This window comes from Mustela nigripes, chromosome 1 (assembly GCF_022355385.1).
Source record: "Mustela nigripes isolate SB6536 chromosome 1, MUSNIG.SB6536, whole genome shotgun sequence".
Classification (NCBI taxonomy): Eukaryota; Metazoa; Chordata; class Mammalia; order Carnivora; family Mustelidae; genus Mustela; species Mustela nigripes.
In genome coordinates this window covers 236,768,175-236,789,060 of record NC_081557.1, presented here as the reverse complement: position 1 = coordinate 236,789,060, position 20,886 = coordinate 236,768,175, and the positions used below count along the sequence as shown (strand labels likewise).

Sequence of the window (20,886 nt, the reverse complement as noted above, 5' to 3'; positions counted from 1 at the left end):
ACAGCAACTGTGTGGTTTTGCTAGTTCCAGGCTTCCAGCTTCAAAAAAGACATCCTTACCTGAGGAACACGGAATTAAATGGGGGAAAATAAATCAGATTCTACCACTGACAATTTTACATTGCAAATATTTTTTTAAAGCTGCTGTTTGGTAACTCAGTAAAAAGGTCCATATATATTGGGGGAAAAGGAAAACTGCAAGGCCCAGGATGGACCTTTCTATATTCTTTTTTTCTATTTTTTTTTTAAGATTTTATTTATTTATTTCACAGAAAGAGACACAGCGAGAGAGGGAACTCAGGCAGATGGAGTGGGAGAGGGAGAAGCAGGCTTCCTGCTGAGCAGAAAGCTTGATGTGGGGCTCAATCCCAGGACCCTGGGATCATGACCTGAGCCGAAGGCAGAGGCTTTAACTCACTGAACAACCCAGGCACCCCTATATTCTTTTTTTTTTTTAGCTTTGTTGAGATAAAATTGACAAATAAAATTGTGACATTTAAAGTATACAATGTAATACCTTGACATATGTATACATTGTAAGAATTCCTCTCATCTAGTTATTAATACATGCCATCTCCTCACATACTGATTTAATATATTATATAAATACAAGTATATGTATAGATATGAGAACATATATATGAGAATATATATATATGAGAACATTTCAATTCTTCTGTCTTCGCAAATGTCAGTGATATGACACAGTGTTATCAGCCACGGAACTATGTTATATTTAGATCCTCAGACCTTATTTATGTTACAGCTAGAGTCTGTAGCCCTTTACCAACGTCTCCCTATTCCCTGCACCCCCAGCCCCTGGCATCCACTTTTCTACTCTCTGTTTCTATAAGTTTAACTTTTTGCTCTTTTGTAAGATTTATAAGAATTATAAGATTTATAAAAAGTAATACCATGCAGTATTTGTCTTTCTCTGTCTGGCTTATTTCACTTAGCCTAATGCCCTCAAGCTCCATCCATGTTGTCTCAAATAGCAGGATTACCTTCTTTCTCAGGGCTGCATAATATTCCATTATATGTGTGTATGTGTATTATATATTATAGATGTGTGTATAATATACATTAAATATACATATTATATATATACACACTTACATAAATATATATATATACATACATACACACAGAGACACACACTCACACATATATATATTACACCGTATCTTTCTTTACCCATTGATGCGCATTTGGATTGTACCCATATCTTCACTAGTGTAAATAATGCTGCACTAAGCGTGGGAATGCAGATATCTCTTTGAGATCTTGTCTTCATTTCCTTTGAATATATACCTAGAAGTAGAATTACTGGGTCATATGGTAATTCTATTTTTTAATGTTTGTTTGATATATATTATATTATATTACCTCCGCATCCAGTGTGGAGAACAACGCAGGGCTTGAACTCACAACCCTGAGACTGAGACCTGAGCTGAGATCAAGAGTCAGGACACTTCACGGACTGAACCACCCACGCACCCCTGGTAATTCTACGCTTCATTTTTGAGAAACCTGTATACTGTTTCCCATAGTGGCTGCACCAATTTACATTCCCACCAGAGGTGTGCGAGGTTCTCCTTCCTCTGCCCTCTCACCAACACTTGTTATGTCTTGTGGTTTTGACGGCAGCAGGCTATCCGGTGTGAGATAATAACTCACTGGGGTTGTGATTTGCATTTCCCTGAGGAGCAGTGATGTCAAGCACCTTTTTATGTATCTGTTGGCCATTAGCAGTCCTTTTTGGAAAAATCTCTATTCAGTTCCTCTGCCTATTTTTCAACTGGATTGTTTGGGGGTTTTGCTATTGAATTGTATGGGTTATAGTATTTCTTAATCAACGCTTCTAAATCAATCAGATTCATTCAATCTCATTTTAATACCGAGGAGAACCAATGACGTGCTGGGTAGACACCTGGCATTCAGTGACATCTTTAAATCTGACCCTTTTCAAGTCTTAAAAAATAAGAATAAAACAGTCTATTAACACCCCTTTTTTTAATCATTCCCAGATTATAACCCTCAAGCTCACTTCCAAGAAGGTGCCACTGTTCTGACTTTCTTATTTTAATGATTTCCTTGCTTTTCTCTACTGTCTTACCACCCCTGCGTGTGCATTACTATCACATTTTAATTAAAATGTTGGTAACTTTGTTGGTGGCCTACTCAGTGTCTAATTCCCAGATTTCACTTGAGGGAACTCAGCGCTCTGTTACCGGGTAGCAGCCAACTTCTCTGTTAGAGATGGACCAGAGTGGACCCTGTTTGGCTTAAGCTAACCAACTTGTCTATTCCTCTGTTGATCATAGAAGGGAGTTGCGTCCCCTTCCCTTGCCTAGATGGTAGCCCTCAACTGGAGAAGCCAGTTTTTTTTTCCTTATTTATTTATTTATTTATTTATTTTACAAATTAAGTCAGAGGCTAAAAACACAGGACTCAGAGACCAGGTGTGTAGCACCAAGACTCCTGTTGTTAACGGGTATCTATCAGATACCTTGTTTTCCGACTCGGGCCTCTGACCCCTCTGATTAATATTTTTGACAAATGCAATCATTCCAACAGCAGAGCCATTCAGAACACTTCATTTATACAAAAGCTCTCCCAAGAGGATCTCTGCGTAACTGCTCCAAGGATCTCTCTGCTGGTGATGGCTCTTCTGTGGTTGGAGAAGGACAGTCTGATGGCCTCCAGGCTAACCTGTTCCAGCAGCCAGTCCTCCAGACAGCCCAGCGCATCCAAGATCCAGGAGCCCTCAACTGGAGAAGCCTAGACTTTCTGGGATGGGCTAGGACAAGTGTCAATCCACTGTGTAAATCCTGAGCATAAAGTCCCATGACGCACAGCTCAGTGAATGGCTGAGAGAATCCTTGTTCTTACAGACAACATCCTGCTGCTAAGTCAGCTTTCCTAAAGGAGGGATCTACTTCCAAAACTCCCAATGAGCCAATAAACCATCTTCTTTTCTTTTTTCTTTTTTTTTCCATTTTATTTTATTTTATTTCTTTTCAGTATTCCAACATTCATTGTTTCTGCACCACACCCAGTGCTCCATGCAATACGCACCCTCCTTAATACCCACCACCAGGCTCCCCGAACCCCCACCCCCCTCCATCTTCTTTTCTAAAGCCAATTTGGATTGGATTTCTGTTGGTTGCAACCATCAGAATACTAAGACAAACACACACAGGCACACACACACACACACACACACACGATCTGAATGAAAAATTATGAAACATACACTCATATAAAGCCAAATGAATGAAAAAAAAAAAAAAAACCTCACACAATTCACGACCCTTGATGGTAGTTAAAAGTCAGTGACCTACCATATCCGAGTAACAACAGGGTCTGGCGGGCCACTTGGGGCCGAGAGTCCCCTGTGCATTAGAAAGTGGGATTGGGGACAACCCTGGAGCCTCCTTTGGATAAGATTTCTCTCCTTTCTGGGTGGTAGCAACTACCAAGCAGTGTATTGGGTAAAGAGATTCATTTTGCAGGGGCGGGGGGGGTGTCTTGAAAAATGCTGAAAGCATGTCTAAGGCCAACACTGGCCTCCTGCATCTTCAGCCATCACCCAAGCCCTCCCCGCGCTCCTCACTGCACTCCCCCTCACCGCCACCCCTCAAGGATGCCCTTGGTGAAGAGCCCATACCCCACAGCATGCCTTACCAGCACAGCTCAAGCGGCCAAGCTGCGGGGGTTTGAAAGTCAGCACCACCATCTAATGACTATGTGACTTTCCCTGTTTCTCTATGCATTGGAAGTAAAAAGATTTGAACCTAGCTCACAGGGTAGGGGAGAAGCGAATTGCTCAGAACAGGGCCAGCCCAGGTTACAAGCCCAAAGAAACTTATCACTGGAGAAGTAATTTGAGGAAGCTTGGAGAAGATCCCACCTCCAAGAGAAAGCCATGTGCGGGCCCCAGGCTCAGGCCAGGCAGCACTGAGGACCCCTATCTTCTGCCCCAGGGCAGGACAGCCCTCCCTCTCCCTGCTGCTGCTACATTCCGCACCTCCACCATCCTGACTCCCAACACTCCCGCCTTCCTTTCAGAGTGTTCCCACATCCTGTTCCTTTTTGCCTGCTCTTCCTTGGGATCTCAGCTTCAACAGCACTTCCTCGGAGGCCTGCCCAAGTCCCCATAGACCAAAGATGGGCCCAACCTCTCCACAGTGCACACAACCTGCTCTCCCCTTTGTGAACACGTATCACACATGGAATTCTGCGTTCAGGGTCTGTCTTTCACCGTGGAAAGAAACCCTGCAAGGGCAGGAGCCGTAGGTCTCTCACACACGACTGAGTGCCCAAGGTCTTCTGACAGTGAATAGGAAACATCGAGTTCCTTACCACCAAAGATCCCAGATTCCCCAGTTACAGTGGTATGTATGACTATGCGAGTGAAAGACAGTAAGTCTGCAAAACACATTAAAATCCAAGCATCTCTACTATAAAACAACACACACACCCCTGAAAATGAACCAACAATGTCCCAAAGTAAGACAAATAACCAACAACCCTGTACTTTGCAAAAATCACACCCTAAAAAATAACAGGGCTTGCGGAAAATACAGAGTTCAGGCAGAAGGCTCAAATCCCATTCAGTTTTGTAACCAGAACACTGACAAAAGCAGTAAGAACACTGAAAATTACTAGCACAGATAAAACTGTTTCCTAGCAACTAATAGTACTGTGCACAAAGAAGATGTTCAGTAAACAGCTGTTAAGGGAAAGAGCAGGGAGGGAAGGAGGGGCAGGTCATATGCTTGGTTAGAGAGTTACTTGGGATCATGATTTTTAGAGGTTTTGCTCTTACATCTAAAGCACAACAGTCACCAGCCCTAGCTCAGTTTCTGGAACGGGACTGCCTTGGTACAAATTCCAACTCTGCCACTTATTAGTTACATGACACCAGGCAAATCAGTTAACTGGATTCCAGTTTTCTCATCTGTAAAATTGGCATAAAATGGTGCTTACCTAATGTGCCAGGCACTGTGCCAGGTGTGAAACAGATCAATAGATATTCCCATTAACTCAAACAAAGGCCTGGACTAGCACCGGCACAGAAGTGGTCTAGAAATATGGTCACTCTGACTATTTTTATTCAGCACTGAACTAGCCACTTTACCACTTTATGTTATCACATTCTGTCAACTCTTGCAACACAATGAATCACGCTCCACTTGTCACCCACCCCTCCTATTTATGACATCTTGCAAGGTCTCTGTGGAAAAGGGCCGCAACCACACCTGTGGGTTGATAGACAACATTCAGCTCCAAGAGCTCCTTTGTCAATTTTCTGCAGGAAAGGCAGAGAGGATGCTATTTCTCAGTGTTTCCATTGGGTCATGACAATTGGTGGTCATAGCCATGGTCACTTATTAACACCAGTTACAGGCTATTAGCTTATATGGGATATTCTCCTTTTAAAAAATACCTCTCTAGTAAGAACTCATACAGGTTAGCACTATAATAAAAATTCCTTATACCCAAAACCCTAAGATACCTAGGAATAAACCTAGCCAAAGAGGCAAAGGATCTGTACTCAGAAAACTATAGGATACTCATGTAAGAAACTGAGGAAGACACAAAGAAATGGAAAAATGTTCCATGCTCATGGATTAGAAGAACAGATAGTGTTAAAATGTGTATGCCACCCAGAGCAATCTATACATTCAATGCAATCCCTATCAAAGTACCATCACCATTTTTCATAGAGCTGGAACAAACAATCCTAAAATTGTTATGGAACCAGAGAAGACCCTGAATCATCAAGGAAATGTTGAAAAAGAAAAACAAAGGTGGGGGCATCACACTACCTGATTTCAAGCTCTATTACAAAGCTGTAATCATCAAGACAGTATGGTACTGGCACCAAAACAGACATAAAGATCAATGGAACAGAATAGAGAGCCCAGAAATGGACCCTCAACTCTATGGTCAACTAAACTTCAATGAAGTGGGAAAGAATGTCCAATGGAAAAAGGTCTCTTCAACAAATGTGTTGGGAAAACTGGACAGCCACGTGCAGAAGAATGAAACTGGACCATTTTCTTACCCACACACAAAATAGACTCAAAATGGATGAAAGACCTAAATGCAAGACAGGAATCAACCAAAATCCTAGAGGAGAACATAGGCAGCAACCTCTTTGACCTCAGCTGCAGCAATTTCTTGCCAGACACATATCCAAAGGCAAGGGAAGCAAGGGCAAAAATGAACTATTGGGACTTCATCATGATAAAAAGCTTTTGCACAGCAAAGGAAACAGTTGACAAAACCAAAAGACAACAGACAGAATAGGAAAAGATATTTGTAAATGTCTTAGCAGATAAAGGGCTAGTATCCAAAATCTATAAAGAACTTATCAAACTTCACACCCAAAAAACAAATAATCCAGTCAAGAAATGGGCAGAAGACATGAACAGACATTTCTCCAAAGAAGACATACAAATGGCCAACAGACACATGAAAAAATGCTCAATATCACTCGGCATAAGGGAAATACAATGAGATACCACCTCACACACTAGTCAGAATGGCTGAAATTAACAAGTCAGGAAATGACAAATATTGGCAAGGATGCGGAGCAAGGGGAACCTTCCTACACTGTTGGTGGGAATGCAAGTTGGTGCAGCCACTCTGGAAAATAGTATGGAGGTTCCTTGAAAAGTTGAAGATAGAGCTACCCTATGACCCAGCAGTTGCACTACTAGGTATCTACCCCAATGATACAAATGTAGTGATCTGAAAGGGCACGTGCACCCCGATGTTTATAGCAGCAATGTCCACAATAGCCAAACTATGGAAAGAGCCCAGATGCCCATTGACAGATGAATGGATAAAGAAGATGTGGTATAAATATATATACAATGGAATACTATGCAGCCATCAAAAAGTAAGAAATCTTGCCATTTGCAACAACATGTATGTATGGAACTAAAGGGTATTATGCTAAGCAAAATCAGTCAATCAGAGAAAGACAATTATATGATCTCACTCATATGTGGAATTTAAGAGACAAAATAGAGGATCATAGAGGAAGGGAGGGGAAAATAAAACAAGATGAAATCACAGATGGAGACAAATTATAAGAGACTCTTAATAATAGGAAACAAACTGAGGGTTTCTGGGAGGAGCATGAGGAGATGGGGTAACTGGGTGATGGATATTAAGAAGAGCATGTATTGTTATAAGCATTGGATATTATATAAGACTGATAGATCACTGAACTCTACCTCTGAAACTAATAATACACTCTGTGTTAATTGAATTTAAATAAAATAAATAAATAAATGCAATCATCAGCAATAAAAACAACGTATTTTTAAAAATCATCTATGCCTTCCCAATTGTATATTCTTTTTTTTTTTAATTTATTTATTTATTTGATGGAGAGAGACACAGTGCAAAAGGGAACACAAGCAGGGGAAGTGGGAGAGGGAGAAAGAGGCTTCCCGCTGAGCAGGGAACCTGATGTGGGGCTTGATCCCAAGACCCTGGGATCATGACCTGAACTGAAGGCAGATATTTCACCGACTGAGCCACCAAGGCGTCCCCCACAATGGTATATTCTTTATAGTATACTATGTATAGTGATACTGGATAATTATGTGTAGAATAAAAATATGGTATTTCTTTTAAAGATTTTATTTATTTACTTGACAGAGAGAGATCACAAGCAGACGGAGAGGCAGGCAGAGAGGGAGATAGAGGGAAGCAGGCCCCCTGCTGAGCAGAGAGCCCGATGCGGGACTCGATCCCAGGACCCTGAGATCATGACCTGAGCCGAAGGCGGTGGCTTAATCCACTGAGCCACCCAGGTGCCCCAAAATATGGTATTTCATTAAAAAGCAAAATAAAAATAAAATTCCTTTTTCAAAAAAAAATTTTTTTTAATTAACAAAAAATTCCTCAGTGCCTTTTTTTTTTTTTATCCTCTAAGTTGAAGCAGTCTGATCTTTCTTTCATACTAAGAGGGGGGAATTATCTGGACCCCCACAACAGGTAAGAGAAAGGAAGCTGACTGATTGCTCTGAGGTAGGAGAAAAAAGTGGCAAGAGTCTCAGGTGAAAATGCTGGGGCAGGAGGGGAATGTTTATTTAAAGAACAGAGATGTTTGCTCTCCTACCCTGCAGACAGGAACTGTAAGCCCCACATCAGTTCAACCTGAGGGGAAAGTTGGCCTCCTAAGTCATTCCTTCAACAGATATCACCTGCCTAAGAGCCAAAAGTGAAATCACTTTCCAAGTGTCCAATCACTGACTATCTCCAGGCAACCACTGGGTAAACTGCTTTTTTTAATCAGTCTTTAAAAAAAAAAAAAAAAAACTTTGCTTCCTGTCAGGTCAGCAACAGAGTCTATTTTCTCTGCCATGGTAGAGTCCAAGTGCCAATCAGGCAATGATAGCTGGGCACAGGCTCTCTGAGAAACCTTTTGGGCAGTGGGTAATGTGGCCATGGGGCTCCGGTGGGGTGCAGACTGAGGAGGAACGGGGACAGTGACTAAGTCCTAGTCCCTGGCCACAAGAACTCTGGGATTCATAGAAGGAGACAGATCTCACCCAACCATATATTCGTTACAATGATATGTGACAACGTTTCTAACAGAGGCAGATACTAAATGTCCGGTTTGCACAGAGGAAGAGGGATTAATGGGCTTAGAGGAATCAGGGAGTCTGCTTTGAGGCAGACATATTTAAGCTCTGTCTGGAAAGGATCTGTCCTTGGAGAAGTGGGGAAAGGACATCCTAGGGTCCCCCTAACTCAACAGCCATTTTCCCCTTTCTTCTGAGGAATAGAATCCAGAGTACGACCTGAGGACACTGAAGCCTCCCCTACAACCAGAAGTGGCCATATTACTGAAAACCTCGGCAAAAAAACATAAGCAGAAGAATTGGGAAGAATTTTCTAGAAGGTGTCTTATAGAGTCTTTATTTTTTATTCCTCCATCCTGCTTTCTGGAAGGATGATGTTTTGTTTTGTTTTAAGATTTTGTTTATTTATTTGACAGAGAGAGAACAGAAACAGGGGGAGAGGGAGGAGCAGGCCTCCCACTGAGCAGGGACCCTGATGTGGGGCTCGACCCTGGGGTCATGACCCGAGCCAAAGGCAGACACTTAACAACTGAGCCACCCAGGTGTCCCCTGGAGGATGATGTGATAACGAGCTGTGCTGAACCATGAGGAAGGGGGCATAGAGGTGGTGGGTTCAAGTGCTGAAAGAAACCAAAGTCACAGACCTCCAGAGTTTACGACTTCTAGGATTCCCAAATGGCACATGACTTTATTAGTTTTAACGCCCCTTCTTTTAAAGGAGTCTGGGGCAAGTTCCCAATTAGTGGACATCTATAGGTCATCACCCAAAGTCATATACAAAATTGCTCTTCTCACTCACTGAAAGGAAAGTAAGCTTCTGCAAGCCTCTTACCTCAGAGTGGAGTACAGCTTCTATAGCCCCGATTTGGTATAAGAATTTTAATCCCAGGGGCGCCTGGGTGGCTTAGCTGTTTAAACATCTGCCGTTGGCCAAGGGTCCTGGGATCGAGCCTTCATCAGGCTCCCTGTTTAGGGGGAGTCTGTTTCTCCCTCTCCCTCTTATGCTCCCCCAGCTGTGCTCTCGCTCTCTCTGTCAAATGAATAAATAAAATCTTTTCAAAAAGAATTGTAATCCCAGAGTCCAGGCTCAAAAAATAAATCCCAAGATCCTCTCTGCTATTTCTCCTAGAAGAAGAGGTTTTGTTTTTTGCTGTTTTTTTTTAAAAGATTTTATTTATTTATTTGACAGAGATCACAAGTAGGCATAGAGGCAGGCAGAGAGAGAGATAGGAGGAAGCAGGTTCCCTGCTGAGCAGAGCGCCCGATGTGGGACTCGATCCCAGGACCCTGAGATCATGACCTGAGCTGAAGGCAGTGGCTTTAACCCACTGAGCCACCCAGGCACCCGGTTTTGTTTTTTTTTTTAAAGATTTTATTTATTCATTTGACAGACAAAGATCACAAGTAGGCAGAGAGGCAGGCAGAGAGAGAGGAGGAAGCAGGCTCCCTGCTGAGCAGAGAGATGGATGCGGGGCTCGATCCCAGGACCCTGGGATCATGACCTGAGCTGAAGGCAGAGGCTTTAACCCACTGAGCCACCCAGGCGCCCCTAGAAGAAGAGGTCTTGACTTACCTGTGCCTCGGTCCTAAGAGGTGCACTGGATCATAATGCAAACCCTACTCTGAGAGGCTTGCAAGGATATTCAAGAACTTCTGACTCAGCCCCTTTCCTGGCCCCTTCCCCCCACATACACACACCTTCAATACATCTGGAGAACTTTAACAGTGTTCCTACTCTACCTTTTTTTCCAAGAGTAATCACAATAAAAGCATGTGTTATATGTACCTGCAAGCCCTTGTCTCAATAAATCTGTGTCCATCTAATTCTCCTGCCCAGCACCCTTCCATGGTCTTAGCTTAAATGCTCCTTGTCTGCCTCAAGCACTTTTCTCTTAAACCCCTCATTCTTTGTCTTCATAGTACTTAGCCCAGTTTGTAATTGTGTATTTTAATTTAAGCTCACACACACACACACACACACACACACACACACACACACACCATTGTGCATTTCATGTGAATGGGAATTAGGTTTCTGCTGTTCACCATCCAACCCTGGTTGTTAGCACTATGCCTGGCACATCTTTGGGGCTTAGTAACTACTTCCCAGGAAACAAATCTTTTGATTTGTTTGAAACACTTTCACACATTAATGTTTACTTCCACTGTATGCTTATTTTTCGTGTTTACACTGAAGTGAATTTACAAATGAGTGATAATGAAGTATCCCAAATATTTTCATATTTTAGACAATCTGGCTGAGCCCATCCTAACCTTCCTTCAGTTTCCCATTAGAAAGAAGGTAAGTGTTTGAATATCATTCTTTTTAAATGCTTATCAAGGAAGGAAAAGAGAACTGTGTCCTCAGCACAATAAATAAAACTTCAGTCCCTTGGTAAGAAAAGTATCGCTGAGGATTTTTTTTATAACAGTATTGGGTCATGGAAATAAAAATGCCACAAGCCTTTGCCCTTGACATTTACTTAAAAAAAAAAAAAAAAAAAAAAACCACCAAGTGCAGGTCTATTCTTACATAGCTTCCCAATGGGCTATTTAGGGATAGGTGGGTGGGGTAGGTCTCTAAATTCTATGGCTGACCAGGTGGCCAAGTTGCATCCTGTATGAGCTATAGCCTGATCACTATCACGGGCAAAATACAGAACAGTGGAAACGTGGAGCTTTCTCAGCCTAACCAATACTTTGTTCTTAAAGTCCCATCATAGATATAAGGATGCAGTTTTGCTGATAATGTAAGTTTAGTGGGCAAAGACAGCCACTAAGACATTCCTTAGGTGCAAGTCGCAGACTACGTCACCTAGTTTCCTCCCGCCTGTTAAAGATAATTCCCTGAGACACAGTGGCCATCCCATCAGGGCTAGCTTCCTGAGCACATCTCTTTGGGAGTGTTGTTTTCAACGCTACAAACATGGAATTTTACCACAGCAGAACTGAACTAGATGACATCATTCTTCCTTGCAGAGAGAGATAGAACATCTCCTCATGTCCAGGCAGAAGTCTTTCCAATATTCTGTCACTTTTTTTTTAAAGGACTATTTTTTTTTTCCTGTATCATCTAGTAACCCTCTCATTTAGACTATCTTTATTTTTCTCAATCACTTAAAAACAAAGTTCTTTTCTCCTCTCCTTTCCTCATTTGATTGCACTGAAGTCATCCTTTTTCCCACCCAACACTTCACCCCAAAAAGATCATACCTGCTACCTTTCTTTCGCTTCAAATATAAACACACACACATCCTTAAGAACAGATGAGGGGAAATATTATAAAACTGTTTTCCACATTTTCCTGAACCACAGAAGAGTAAACCAGGCTTAACAAAAATATGCAGGGACACCTGGGTGGCTCTGCGTCAGTTAAGCGACCAAACTCTTGGTTCCAGCTCAGGTCATGATCTCCAGGTCTTGGGTTCGAGCCCTATGCCAGGCTCTGTGCTCAGCAGGAAGTCTGCTTCAGATTCTCCTTCTCTCTCTCTCTCTCTCTCATAAGTAAGTAAGTATTTTTTTTGAAAAGAAAGAAAATATAGTTCCTGTGCAAGCAGTTTAGTCAAAGAACAACTCATTCAGTCCTCAACCATGAAAATAAGGGCCAAAATGATTAAGGTTAGACTGGAAGGTCAGTGACAGGTCTGCCGAGGATTCCCAGAAGTCACGGAGCTGCTTCGTTCTGACCCTTCAGTTCTTTAGGATATGACATGGACACCTGCAGGAGAGGCTGCCAATCTCCTCTCTCGGAAGGACCTGCCTCTTGGCTGAACTCAACAACAAACCCTTTCCCAGGTGAGATGTTGGCCCGTTGGGAGCGCTCTCGGGGGAAGGTGAGAGCTGTGGTAAAGGCTTCAGACGCGTCAGCAGCACTTAAACCCATCAGGGATACCCCTTCGCACCCATATTTGAAAGAGACGAGCCATGGGGAATGATCTAGCGACCCACAGCTTCTGAAATCCACAATCTGCTCCCACATACAGGGGAAGCTGCTAGAGAAACAGGAAGCTCAGTCCTTACCAGAGTTTTTACACCTGGTCCTAATGTGGGCAGCAACAGAAGGGCTCAGATAACAAGGGCAGCAAAGTCAGATGGCCTGGATTTAAATCCTGACTCTAACAGGTACTCACGGATTCTGTGACTCCGGATGGGTTTCCTCATTCCTGAAAGCCCCAATTTCCTCAACTATAGCATCTGGGGTGTCTAACAATGTATATATTCATAAAAGTTAAGAAATGGTCCTTTAAGTCCTAGTTCTGCCACTTACTTGAAAGTCTGGGCAAGATGCTTCATCTTTCGGGGCCTCAATTTTCTCTTCTGTAAATGGGGATGATACTAGTACTTACTTGTAAGGGATTCATTCAGACACCGACTTCTTAGCCCAGTGCCTGGCATGTAGTAAGCACTCAATAAATATCAGCTTTTATCATCCTGAGCATCGGTTTCACAACCATCATTACCATTACCACGTTACTCCGAACTACACCATTCTTAAATTTCAGAGTGGTTCAAAGCAGAAAAGGGAAGCTGCCAGGCCAATCTCCAGGAGCTGCCTGGTCCCACCTAGCACTGACTGCCACCCATGGAATCACAGCCAGATGTCTGCATCATGGCTCCATTGTCATCCCCCAGAGGAGAGCCGAGGGCCAAGAGATCCAGGGCTGGGAACACAGGCCCCACCCCGCCCCTTCTTGGTGGCCAGAGTTCAGTCTTGCATTCGGAGCTCACTCCGTGCAAACTCGGTTTCCAGGGAGATGCTGGGGCAAGAGGTGCCAGCTCTACCTCCCATGCCACTTCCCTCTCCCCCAAATCTGTGGGACCTCACTGTTCTCCCACCACGTGACCGCATTGTATCATAGCGGCTCCTGTACACAAACAGGCCAGATTTTATTTAAATGTCCTTGGGAGAAAGATGCTGCCCGCTCTGATTTACATATCTATTCAGACCACTACTCCCTTCTCCGTCTAGCCAAAAGAGGTTTTCTTCCTCTTCCTCAGCAACCCATGCAATGCTGGCGAAGGATATGCCAAGTTACATCTCTGTTGTAGTGGAAAGATGTAAGAATCATCCAGTCTCCACAGAGATGGAGAATTTGAACGACGATACAACTTAGGTCACACGTTCACTCGTCATGACACTGCAAATATCATATGTCACCCGCCACCAAATGCTAGATTCTCTCAAAAACTACTCATAAATCTTCCCTATTGCCAAACGATACACCATCGTTCAGTCTTGGCGAGCAAAGGTACCCTTGGTGCCTTTAATCTTCCAAAATCAGGTCCCAGTGGAATAGAAAACAATTCTATATGGGCAGGAGAAAAGACCCCAAATGATGAGCTGGATTCCCCTCCCTCCAGCCCGCCCCGCACAAGTTCCCACGCATGTGAAATATGGATTAGGTCACAAATAAGATTATATTCGGCACCAAGCCCCACAGGCATGCTGTGATTAAGGTTAAAGGAGTCCAGAGACTTCAAGTTGAGAAGCAAGACTGAGTTGGGTTGAAATGTGCAACCCCTCCCCAAAGGCCTGGCAACCTGTTCCAAATCACAACTGAAACCAAGTTGAAGGGACATCTGTTTCTCCAGAAAGTGTTTGGCACTGCAGAGAAGAACCACAGATTAGAACAGATAAATATTGTTGTGGGCAGAGAGGCAAAGGGGGCGCGGGCGGTGGTTACCAAGAAAATTAGAATCATCTACCCACTAACAAACTCCTGTGACTCAACAGATATCATCAAGGGAAAAAGAAAAAAGGAAAGAAAGGAAGGGAGGGAGGGAGGAAGGAGGCAGGGAATTAAAGGGGGGAATGATTCCTTTTTTCTAGCAGGAGCAGATAAAACTTAAGGGAACAAAACGCTGCACATTTGAGATGAATATTCAGAGAGCCACTATTTGTATAATGACTTAACGTTGGATCGGCAGCAAGAAGAGAGGCACTGAGCACTCTGCTTGGAGTCTGGTAACAAAGACCACACTAAATGCAAATATTTGACATAATATTGAGGAATCATTTTCTAAGCCTTAATGGCATGGACCACCAGGATCATTTTATAAGTAGATATTACCGGTTTTGCTCTGGTCCCTATATCTCTTCTAATGCGAGGTAACATAGCATGCACCTAACTTCTGGGCCAGGTATCTGGAGCTCATAAGGTCCGACAATGGAATGAGATGAGTAGGTAATTGAGTTTCTTTGTTTTATAGTTAGAAACTCAGGGTTCTGGAGATTTTTTTCCAAAACAGGTATAGGAACAACAGTAATTATGGCAATCACAGGCGTGTTGATGATGATGGTGGTGATGGTGGTAAGAATGGCAGTAGTATTATTATTAAGGGTAATAACACCAATCATTACTTAGACAACACTTCCTTAATACTGGGTACTCTTTTGAGCATTTAAAATACATTGACTTGGGACACCGGGGTGGCTCAGTGGGTTAAAGCCTCTGGTCATGATCCTAGGTCCTGGGACTGGGGTGGCTCGGTGGGTTAAAGCCTCTGGTCATGATCCTAGGTCCTGGGGATCAAGCCCCACATCAGGCTCTCTACTCGGCAGGAGTCTGCTTCCTCCTCTCTCTGCCTGCTGCTCTGCCTACTTGTGATCTCTGTATGTCAAATAAATAAATATAATCTTTTAAAATAAAATAAAACACACTGACTTATTTAACTCTCCCAGCACTCCTCAAGGTAGATAAGCTAGTCTTAGTGCCCCTGTTTTACAGATGCTTTCAACAATAACTTTGTGATTTCTGTTGTTAATGACTAGAACTAGCTTTCAAAGAAAACAGTTTAGAACCAAAAGGGGAGGAAGCGCAGCCTGACCAAGGTCACCCAGCTAGAAAACAACAGACCCAGGACTCAAACCCAGGGTGCCCAGCTCCAAAGTCTGACCTCTTAACCCCTGTGCTGTCCTTACTGCCCCTTTGTTTGGGAAGGCCTTCTAGAAAAGGAATGTGGAAGGAAGTTAGGCCCCTGCCTGCTGGTGGCCGCGATTAATCCTAGAAGTTTGCTGTTTCCTTTCGGAGTCTCCTAAACCCACATTAAGACACGCAGCCCTGCTTCTGCAACTATTAAAACAAAACAAAACAAACAAACAAACAAAAAAAGCAAAAGCAAAAAACCCCGCACTATCTTACCGAGCTGTTCCCACATGGTCTGTGACCTCCATTAGGGCTCTCACCTTTGCCAGCTAAGGCAGAAGCTGGGGGTGGGCGGAGGTGGGAGCATCAGGTCCCTGGCCCACATTTCCTGCCCGTCACCCGGCCCTCTAACAGCCAAGGCTGAGAAATTCCTCACTAACAAGTGATCTCATGGCGCTTGTTCCTTGAGCCTTTATTAAGAATGAATCTTTTCTGGCCAACCCATGACTCAAGGAAGACCAAGGGCTGAGAAGGAAAGACAAGCTGCAAAGTTTGTTTATTAACCTGCTGCACCCAAGGGAACATGTTTCTGAAAGGGTGAAATTCCTGACTACTCAAAGCGGTGGCCTGTGGGGGGGGGGGGGGGGACGGTGGAGGGGGTGCTGTGGGAAATTTAATCAACGACAGAACAAAAAGTGAAAAACAAAGCCCTTCCAATAAGGATGTTGCCGAAGACAATGGGGCCCCTAAAGGAGATGGAATTGTCTCGAGATAACAATCCAGCCAGGAATTCAGCTCCGTCTAAGTACTACATTATTGCTATATTAGCCCAGGAATCTTTGTTCACCGGGCAACTGCGCGCAGAACCATCTGTTAACGGCTCCCGGGTTCCCCCGGTTTGCACACTCGGCATTTACATTTCAAGAGGAACCTCCGGGAAGGAAAAAAAAGGGAGGTCACTATCTCTCCCGGGAGCAAATACCTTTTCAGACGGCCTGGGAGGAGAAGCTCTCCTTTCCCAGAAACCGAACTCCCGCAAATGAAAGGAGATAGGCCGCTTCAATAATGCACGCGCAGAGCAGAGCGCCACCGCCGCCTAGTCCTAAAGCCACGCACGCCCCCACGGTCTCGCATTCTCCAATGAGCATACCCTCAAGGCATCGCGAATAATGCCAGGCCCGTCGGTTGGTCCTAATCAGGGCTCTCCTTTCTTAAGGAAGTCCTGCTTTTCTTTTTTTTTAAATTCTTTTAAACCAGTGGAACCCGGACAAAAGCTGACATCCTGTCCTGCAAAACATCTAGCCTCATACATACCACCACTTAAAAACAGACCGTGATCCTCTGGGCGAAAGGAGATGTTTTAGACCCTGATCTGGAGGGAGGTTGTAACGGTACATATATATATGAGAACATTCCCGCAGATGTGCACTTAAGACTTGTGCCCTTTCCTGCAATTTATACGACAACCCATTTTTCTAAATAGACTATATTAATGTTACAATTAAGAATATTGAGAATAAACCACTTGCCTCCACGAATTGCAAGACTGCTGGGCTCTGGTATTCTGCCCTCACCTATTATCCACATCTAAAATCTCTCCTGAGAATTTTAAAGTTCAAGAACATGAAAAATACAGCTCGCCAACTCTCAACTAAGCCAGTGAATACAAACGTCTCTTGTGTGTCCTGTGAACCCAAGTATGCCGCACAGAGAGCACCTGTCACCCCCCCCCCAAGCCTTTCTGGCCACATATCAAAAATTAAAAGCCAAGGTGTTTTTCTCATCAGGTCATGAGCCATCAAATTATGAGAGATATAATTGGGGCTTTTATCAACAGAGCCTCAAGTCTAATCTTCTGTTTCTTTCACCCTATTTTTAAATGGATGTTTCTAAACTCTGCCTAACACTCTTGCTTGGATCAGGCTAACCCTGGAGGGGGCAGGCCTCTTGCTGGAGCACTGGGGCAGCAGTCAGTGAGGGTGGTTTCTGCAAGCAGTTTAGCAGGTTCAAATCTGCACCATCGTAGCTCTGTTACCCCTGAAACATCCTGACAAGGGGGGGGGGGGGTCACCCAGTGACAGCCTGAGTACTAACAGGCTTCGCCATTGCCCGGCCAATGACTTAGCGGTGCATTCGTTCCTTTGAACTATCCGCAAGGAGGGCTGCCTGTCACTGAGGAAAAGGGTCAAATTCGCCTTCCGCTAAGCCTCAAGAAAGGCCATCTGGCGAAACAGAGGCTCACTGCACGGATCACAGGGGGTCACCTTTCCCCCCTCGCGCCCTCCAAGCGTCCTGATCCCCGGCAGACACGTCATTTGGGGAGCGCTGGGCCACGAAGCTACATCTACAGATAGACATCGAGAATCAGGATCACCCAGCGAGCGCCGCCTGGACTGAGCCGAGAGCTCCAGTGATTTCCCTGGCCTGCCACCGAGTCATTTAAGAAGTGAAATATGCCAGCGGGGCCTGCGACCCGGCAACCTGGGAGCCCGCCCCGCCGCCTCTGGTACGGAGCAGGGGTTGCCAATGGCTGGGCAGCGTCTATGCGGATGGCGCGCTTGCAGGTGGGTCTTGCAGGCTCCCCGGCCCTGTGCGCTGGGCCAGCCTCACCTGACCCGCTGCCAGGATACAGCCAGAAGCGCTGGTGGATACGCGCTTCCGTGGAGACACTGCCAACTCCGCTCCGGAGGAGCTGGGACGGGAGGAGGGGGTGTCAAGAGGGGGAAGGTAGGACCGGGAGCAGGACACCCCCCCCCCTCGAAATGCGGCGTCTGCAGCACTCTGGGTCTCGCGCTTCCTGCGCCTTTGCGGCGCTCCTGCGGGCACTGCGCTTCCCTCCGCCCGGCGTGGAAGCGGCGGGAGCTGAGATTCGCGCGGCTGGCGGGCAGGAGGGATGCAGGCGCGGGAGACCGCTCCGTGCCCCCCACGCGCACAGCCAGACTGCGGCGCCCCTCATTCACGCCCACCCTCTCCCGAGACCCGCGCCAGGGCATCGCAGATCGGCCGAGGCCCGGGCGGGTGGGGGGGGGGGGGGGGCAAAGGGGGGGGGGGGGGGGGGGGGGCGGGGGCGAGGCTGGACCTGTCGTCCGTGTGTGCGGGTCGGTGGCTTCGGGCGCCCCTGCAAGGCCTCCCGCCAGCCGGGGGCACCTACCTCGATCCACTTCTGTGCCTCCGAAAAAGCAGGCTCGGGGGGCGGCTCCGGCTGCAGAGGCTGAAGAGCTTCCAGACCCAGAGCGGGACAAGCCATTTGCGAAGCCCCGCGTGCACTCGAGCGCTGGGCCGCCGGGATGAGGACGGCCGCCGCCGCCGCCGCCGCAGGAGCGCGCTCCCCGCCCCTTCCCGCCCGCCCTCCCTTCCCGGCCCGCCCCGCCCCGCCCCCGCCCGGCGCAGGTCCCGGAGGAGAGCGGCGCACTGCCGGAGGACGCCGCGGCAGCTGCTCCCTGCGCCGCCCGGTCTCCGCCGCGCCCCGAGTCCCCGGCGGGAGCGAGCGTGGAGGCGCCGGGAGCTCCCTCTCTCCCCACCTTCTCTGGCCGCTCCGCCCCCCCCCCGGGGGGAGGGTGTCAGCTACCGAGTAAAAATAACCGCGAGTGAGCACTGGGTGTCTCCCTCCCTGCCCGCAACCCGGCCTGGAGCCCTCGGGCAGCCACCCCGCACGTCCCTGCGCGGGGCCCCGCTGCGGACAGGCCAGCGGGTCGGCCGGCGCCTGGGAGATGCGCGCCCACCGCGGCGTACACGTCCCGGGGGGAGCCGGCGGGCCAGCGGCGGGTCGGAAGGACGTGCGGGCAGGGGCGCGGGAGGGGGCCTAGCGGCACCTGCCGTCCCGCCCGTTCGCAGAAGTCTGGGCGGGGGGCGGCGGGGGGCGGCGGGGGGAGCAAGAGGAGCAGCCCTCGGGCCCAGCGCCAGGCAGGGTTCAGGCACCCGATCCTAATGTGAGGAAAAAAAAAAGAAAAACCGCCCTTATAAGCCTTTTTCTCTTCAGCTAAGCTATTTGTGATCCAGTCTTTTGATTCATTCAACCCGTATTTACTGTGTGACTATGTATCAGGCACTGGGGTTGGCGCTGAGGACCCAGAGATGAAAAAAGAAAGAAAAATAGAAAACGCCGAAGTCCGTGCCCTCCAGATAGTTACCTTCTAGAGAGGATGGCAGGGGCGGAGATAGACAGAAAATAAACGTGTAAAACAAAAGAAGGTGATTGTGGGGAGTCCTGTAAAGAGAAAAGAGAAGGTAAACTATGACCTGGGAAGAGAGAGGATTAGCTGACTTCCGATTACCTCTCCACTCCTCCTGGGAGGCGGCTCGATCTGTGCGCTCAGGCTCGGTGAACGGTAGGGAGGCGGGAGGTCAGGGGGGGATGAAGGAGAGGGAGGTGGGGTATTTATGCTGCCCCTTACTGCAGAAATCCGGCAGACTGGCTGCTGCAGCAACCCCTGAGGACGACAGCCCTGCCTGGGGGCCGTCCTTGGATTCTCCGAGGTTCCCAGTCTCCTCTTGTCCCAGCCTATTGCCCCAGGCCAGGTGGTGGTAAAGGCCTCCCCATCTTATTGTGGTTTCCCTACCTTCCCCACTTCCTCCCAATGATGTCCTAATAAACTCTCAGCCACTCTCCTTGAGCACGCCTTCTGTTTTGCTCCGGAGCCCAATTTGGTGAGCCTGGAAGGTTTTTCTGACAAAGCTGGGTGACAAGATGACGTGAATGAGAGAGACGTTAACCACGCAGCCATCTGGGGAACTATTTCCAGATGCCTATAAAGGCCTTGGGATGGGAATGAGCTTAGTAGGGGTCAGGGGACCCACAAAGGCTAGCATTCGTGACTGGGGAGTGATGAGGGCGGAACCAGGTCGGAGCGACAACAGGGGAGAGGCCTCAGGCTAGGCCAGGCCTGAGGCTCGGAAGGGGGCTCAGGCTGGCACCTCAGAGCTCAGTACCTTCAGCCAACTTAAAGCAAACGGTTTCACATTTTAGAACGGCTGATGGTGAGAGAGTTTGGACGGGGCAGGAAGTCCGTGGGTGCCTCCGCAGCTCAGCCTCTGTTCCCTGTTCAGAGTCCAAGTTTAGCTTTTGCCCAATTCTGCTGCTTTAATAGGGGAATGGAACAAGAAGCAAGCCTGAAATTCCACCATGAGCAGCTTTGGAGTCAGACAGCTTTCAGTTTATTTACTTTTACAACACTTCTATGGTACTTGCATGATGCCAGGTCCTGTTCTAAGTGCATTACAAATAATTGACTAACTCATTCCCTATTCCAACCTGGTAACATGGACTATTATCAACCCTGTAAGGAACTAGGAGAAAGAAGGCGGCGAGGGGAGGGGAGGGACGAGGCTGGGGAGCCCTGAAGCCCGGATTCAAGCCCAGACAGCCTGGCGCCATCTGCCCTTAACCACGCACTGCACAGCAAGGCCGGG

The 20,886-nt window shown here is 46.7% G+C and overlaps 1 protein-coding gene across 13 annotated transcripts in view; it reads right to left on the bottom strand.

Annotated features, from left to right (window-relative positions):
• LIMCH1 (LIM and calponin homology domains 1) overlaps positions 1 to 19,277 on the bottom strand; it is a 327,804-nt gene extending 308,527 nt beyond the window's left edge. For 12 of the 13 annotated variants that reach the window (XM_059383225.1, XM_059383068.1, XM_059383114.1 and 9 more), the window contains exon 1: positions 18,629 to 18,845. In XM_059383225.1, coding sequence (XP_059239208.1) covers positions 18,629 to 18,724 — 96 coding nt within the window. In that variant the 5' untranslated portion in view covers positions 18,725 to 18,845. Of the gene's footprint in view, positions 1 to 18,628 lie in introns of all 13 variants that reach the window. The other variant, XM_059383076.1, reaches the window with a different exon arrangement.
• Positions 19,278 to 20,886: the final 1,609 nt, after the last annotated feature.